We start from the raw sequence: 5,234 nt of genomic DNA, 5'->3' as shown, positions 1-5,234 counted from the left end.
TCTCAGTAAGAAACGGGAATAAAAGTATAGCACCATGTTGCAGGTTCCTTCTGAGGCACGTGCAGCTGGCTCTTGGGTGTTCCCTCGAGATTTGGTGTTTGGGTGGTGTATAAATTGCTTTGCATAAATATTTCCAGCCACTATGTGTATGTGAGTTACAGTAAGGCTGTAGCCTCTTTTGTTATGCTTTTGGTTGATTGACCTTGTAAAACACATCCTGTGCTGCTTTTGTTTTTCTGTTTGCTGAAGACAGGAACAAATCATCACAATGCCAGCGTTGCCTCTGGATGAACTCCAGCTGACAGAAAGGGATCCCAAGACAGGGAAGCTGAGAACTTTACCAGCACTGGTGAGCTGTGTTTTTCCTGAAAGCCAAACGAGACCTTTAACAAATAATTGTCATGTATTCAGGCCTGGGCAAAACTAGCCCATGGTCAGGGATATGATGAAATTTGGTCAGCTTCCACATTGAAGAAATTATTTTCTTTGTGTTTTAGCACATTTAGATAGCTGAGAATTTTATTTCAGTGATGGGTAAATTAAAACTTACTGTGTTCAACACCTATAGCAAACTGTGTTTTCCCAGAACTCTTATTCTTTCAAGGAACGGCCTGATTAGCGATGTAAACTTTGCTGCAATAGAGAGAATGCTTTGGGAGCTTTTGCAGGCTCTGCATGAAGTTTAGCTCTGAGTAATAGCACTGGGATAAGTCCATCCACTTACTGCATCTGTGGCTTCAGCTTGGTGAAATCAGAAAATTAAATCCACGGTTACCCTTTTCTCCCAGAAATAAGGAGGTGTGGATAGAGCCTGATGGGCTTATTGCAGAAGTGGGACCTGCTGTTAATGCTGCTTGTTTGTGAGGAGGTTTACCATGGACTTATGTGCGGGTTGAGGCAGAGCTTGAAGCTGCTGCTCGCTGATCAACATGATCCTCATTCTAGGATGGCAGTATTTGGGCAAAGCCTGTTCAGTAACCCTTGGGAAGGGTAGCGAAATGCTGCTTCTCTGTATTTGGTGATCATGTCAGTTTGACTTCATGGAATGTTGGGCAAGAACCGGTTTGGAGGAAAAAGAGAGTGCAGGCCACGTTGCAGAGGCGTGACATTAAGCTGTTGGTGTTTGTTTTGAAGGTGTGGGAGGATTGCTTTGCAAGGCTTAATAGGATGCAAGGAGCAACATCTACAAAATTATGATGGTCTGAAAATATTGCTGATAAATGAGGTTACAAATCTGCTGCCTTAAAAGATTAGAAAATGGCTGTTTACCAGGGAACTGAATGTCAAATTGTGTTAAAGTGTAATTTTGTGTTGGCTTCCCAAAATTCAGTGAGCAGCGCAAATGGTAACTGGGCATTCTTGTCACTTGGTCTGTGTTTTTAATACAATGTTTTGGCTTTCTGCAGCACCCAGAAATAAAAGCAGATCGGTCTTTTGTGCTATACAGACCACCGCCTGTTGTCAGAGATCCTGCTTTAGTGGAAGAATTCTTGGAGCGAGCAAAATTTATTGCAGATGACCTGAACTGGCTTCTGGCTTTGCCTCATGACAAATTTTGGTGCCAGGTGATAATTGTTTTGTGGATGTTGAAGAAAAAGCATGAACAATCTAAGTGCTTGTAAAAGCCGTGAACTTTAAATTGTTTTCGTAAAGACTTGTGTATGCTCATTATGTCATTTGTCAAGCATTTTAATTACTGCGCCTTAGAGCGCAAAGAAAGTAGTATCTCCCTGTAGATTTTTTTTTTGTTGGGATTTTAAGAGTTTGCTTGTATTCGATGAATATGTGAATCCTTTTGGCACTCTTGAATGTTTTAGCTGGCTTTTAAATTTAACTGGGCTGCCCCTGAGCACAGCCTCTGAATGTGTCACATTCTCTTCTTTCTGTTTTCTTGTCTCTCATTGTGCAAGGTAATATTTGATGAGACGCTTCAGAAATGTCTGGATTCCTACCTGTGCCATGCCCCTCGCAAGTTTGATGCCTTGTTGGATTGCCATCCAGAGGTGAATGACATGCAGAAATGTCTTCATCGGAGTGTCTTCCTGACCTTCCTCCGAATGTCCACTCATAAGGAATCCAAGGTAAATATTTCTTTCCCTTGCAGGTGCTCTGGGCCATATAGCTTAGGGGAAAAAGACAACTGCAGAAATCAAACGTGTTTCTTCCTTGCCTGTCCAACTGCGTTCCTCTCCTTGGCTGTTTTTATCAGTCTGTTTCTCTGTATGAAGATGGCACTTCAGCTCTGAGTGGTTATCTGAACCATGCAATGCTTTCTTAGGAAGGAGATCCAGGCAATCAACTAAGTAATAGCAGGTTAGCTATGTGTGGTGGTATGATACATCGCTGTAAAATAAAAAAGAGCAAGTTGGCCTGTATATGGCTGCATGGAACATAGGCTCTTCAGGCCACCTGTAGCTGAGCGTTGGCTCCCTCAACACCACTTCCTCTGTGCCATACAGTGTCGCGTGATCTGTGCTAATGCTTGTCTCTCCTTGAACTTTCCCCAAGTTTTGGACACACAATGAGATTGCTCTAAATTACTGTTTTCTTGGCATCGTAACTGAAAGACATACACAGCCCTAATTGTGTGAGTGCAATTCCTGTGAGCATGTGGAATTTTCACAAGGCCTTTGGGCAGCGTGAGTGAAGCACCTTGTGTTTTAGCAATTACTCCCGTGATACCCTCATTGGTTCATGATGCGTTATTTGGTGATATACTGATTCTCTTGACTATCACAGTTCAGGATGTTTTGAGGAAAGATCCTGGAGTGGGAGTTGAAGGACTGGGGTGGGAACAGGTAGAAGGAATGCTGGAGCCTGCAGCTGGAACCACTTCAGCAAAAGTACTCTACACCTCTATGGTGTCTTTCATCCCAGGATCTGATTAAATCTTACCACTCCAGTGAGGCAGACAACCATTTGAAACCATTTTACAGTTGAGTAATTTGAAGAGAATGAATGGTCTGTTGTCATGCAGGCAGTCAGCAGGAGTTCTAGAAATTGAACCCAGCCAGCATAAAGCCGTGTCCCTCCGCTTTAGCAGGGAAAATGCACATACTGCCTTTCACTGTGATTGAAAACATTTGCCATCATAGGCAAATTTGTCTTCCAAAAATCCAAAATAGCATTTTAGCTTGCTTGTTTCTCAGTGTCAAAGAAAATAGAATTTTTTTGTCATCTAGAATTTTAGAAGAAATTCCTTCAGTGTTATGAGTCATGCATGTTTGACAGTGTTCTAGCAGGCAGGGTATAGAGCTGCGGTTCCTGGGCTTTCTTCTGACTTGTCACTGATGCAGTCATTTTTGGTGCCTTGATTCTACCCTTCCATGGTACCAATAAGCTCAGGCTGTGATCTCATGTGTGTTTTTTCAGTGTCAGTGCCAGTTAAGTTGTTCCTGTGCCTGGTTACTCATTCCTACTCCTCAGCTGAGCCATTCTTGTGTCAGCTCAGCTGTTTATTTGGCCACGTTGTGAGCCAGGTCTGGGAACTGAATGAACTGTATGTAGCTTTTTGTTTCAACTTTGAGATTGATCGGCTCACTTCACAGGGCCAGGCCTTACCATGAGTGGGGTGGATGGTGCAGTGGCAGTGCCAAGCAGCTGGGAACGTGGGGGTGAAGGGCTCTGCAGAAGCTGGTGTAGGCGGAGTTGCTGCCTTCTATGGAACAAAATCCTTAATGCACCTTTGCAAGATGTTTTTACAGGTGTCATTCTAATGCTGGAGTTCTTGCAGAGTATGATATTATCCTTTAACATTTTTTTCTTTGTAGGATCACTTTATCACTCCTTCTGTCTTTGGAGAAATTATTTACAATAACTTCCTGTTCGACATCCCTAAGATCCTGGACCTCTGTGTGCTTTTTGGGAAAGGAAATGGTCTCCTGCTCCAGAAGATGATTGGTAGGTTAAAGCCAAGGAACAACTTGTTGCATTTAGGCTTTTGCTTACTCGTGTAACAGCAAGTGACGAGTGGGATTTTATGCCAATGTTAGTGCTCTGAAAATTAATTGTTCAGTAGCAGCTAGAATCTGTAACTTCTTTACTTTTTTTCTTACTTTTTCCTTTTTTCTTGTGAACTTCATTTATGTCAGAAAAAGCATTGTGGCCTGCTATTTAGCTGTCCTGAGCTGGGCTCGTGGCGTTAGGCATGAACCAAGGCACAGTTATGCCTCAGCAGTTGTTTCCCATGCCAGTTAAATGTGTCCTTGGCCACTGTAAGAGGACTGTGAGGGGTCTGTAAAATCCTGATGGAGATGGGAAGGAGCAAACAACTTGATTCCTGGGCTGGAAGGGAGGAGGGCTAGAAGATGGGGCACAGTCCAACTGCTCATATGAGTGCTTTTGTTCCCATAGTTGGGAGCCAAGTGAAGCGTGCAACGTGAGGTAACCACTGGTCTGTGAAGTGGGAGAACTTGAAAATTCAATGCAGACATTATTTTATACAGTGTCTTCCAACCCCAAAGCACTTCAGAGCATTGCTCAAGCTGTGCTTGTCCCTAGATTTCTCTGTATCTGTACAGTCTTAGTGGCAAGTGCATATTAAGTAACATCTCAGCCTTGGACGCTAGAACCTGCATAACGAAGACAGGGTTTAGCTTCAGTATTTAACCTGTGTTCACCTTACACAGGAATGACTTGTGATCTTTAACATCTGCCTGAGCATAGATGGAAGAGTACCTAACCTTGGATCAAGTCAGCTCTTTTTCCTAAATTCTAGCCCACTTTGTCTGCAGTTCATGTAATGAAACTTTTTCCTTTCTTTGGTAGTTATTTTTGTCTCATTTCCAAGTTGATTTAACATGAGAAGTGGTAGAGATCATGTGATGCAGCCAAATTTCCAGACCAGAAGAGCTTAGATAAACCTTTGCATTTTTTAATCCCTTTATCCCTTTTCAGTAACTTCCACTCTAAATTCAGTGGTCAAGCCTCAGAGGTGGAAAGAAAGCATGACAAGATAGCTCTCTTCTTTCAGATGTGAAGCTTAGATTATCTGGGTCTTAAAATATTCTGGAGAAGACCTAAATGTATGAAACCTCATTTGAATTATACATATGCTCTGGAGTGCAATGCAGTGGTGCTGCATGCAGGTGACCAATGATTTGCTCACCTGATTATTTGCATTCTGTTGTGACAGTAATGGCATGAGCAGTTCTGGTGTGTAATTCATACCTTAATAAACTTTAGGTTCTTTTCAGGGTATAAATTTTTCTGAAACCTGTCTCATAACTCTTTCC

The 5,234-nt window shown here is 42.5% G+C and overlaps 1 protein-coding gene across 1 annotated transcript in view; it reads left to right on the top strand.

Annotated features, from left to right (window-relative positions):
* Window positions 1-249: 249 nt before the first annotated feature.
* The window catches only part of ASCC2 (activating signal cointegrator 1 complex subunit 2), a 23,891-nt gene continuing 18,906 nt past the window's right edge, over window positions 250-5,234 (top strand). Inside the window, exons 1-4 of the mRNA XM_009642857.2 lie at window positions 250-349; window positions 1,407-1,565; window positions 1,911-2,081; window positions 3,771-3,900. Coding sequence (XP_009641152.1) covers window positions 269-349; window positions 1,407-1,565; window positions 1,911-2,081; window positions 3,771-3,900 — 541 coding nt within the window. The 5' untranslated portion in view covers window positions 250-268. The remainder of the gene's footprint in view (window positions 350-1,406; window positions 1,566-1,910; window positions 2,082-3,770; window positions 3,901-5,234) is intronic.

The sequence above is a fragment of the Egretta garzetta genome, unplaced genomic scaffold, assembly GCF_000687185.1.
Source record: "Egretta garzetta isolate BGI_Z169 unplaced genomic scaffold, ASM68718v1 scaffold7, whole genome shotgun sequence".
Classification (NCBI taxonomy): Eukaryota; Metazoa; Chordata; class Aves; order Pelecaniformes; family Ardeidae; genus Egretta; species Egretta garzetta.
This window is presented reverse-complemented; position numbering and strand designations above follow the sequence as displayed.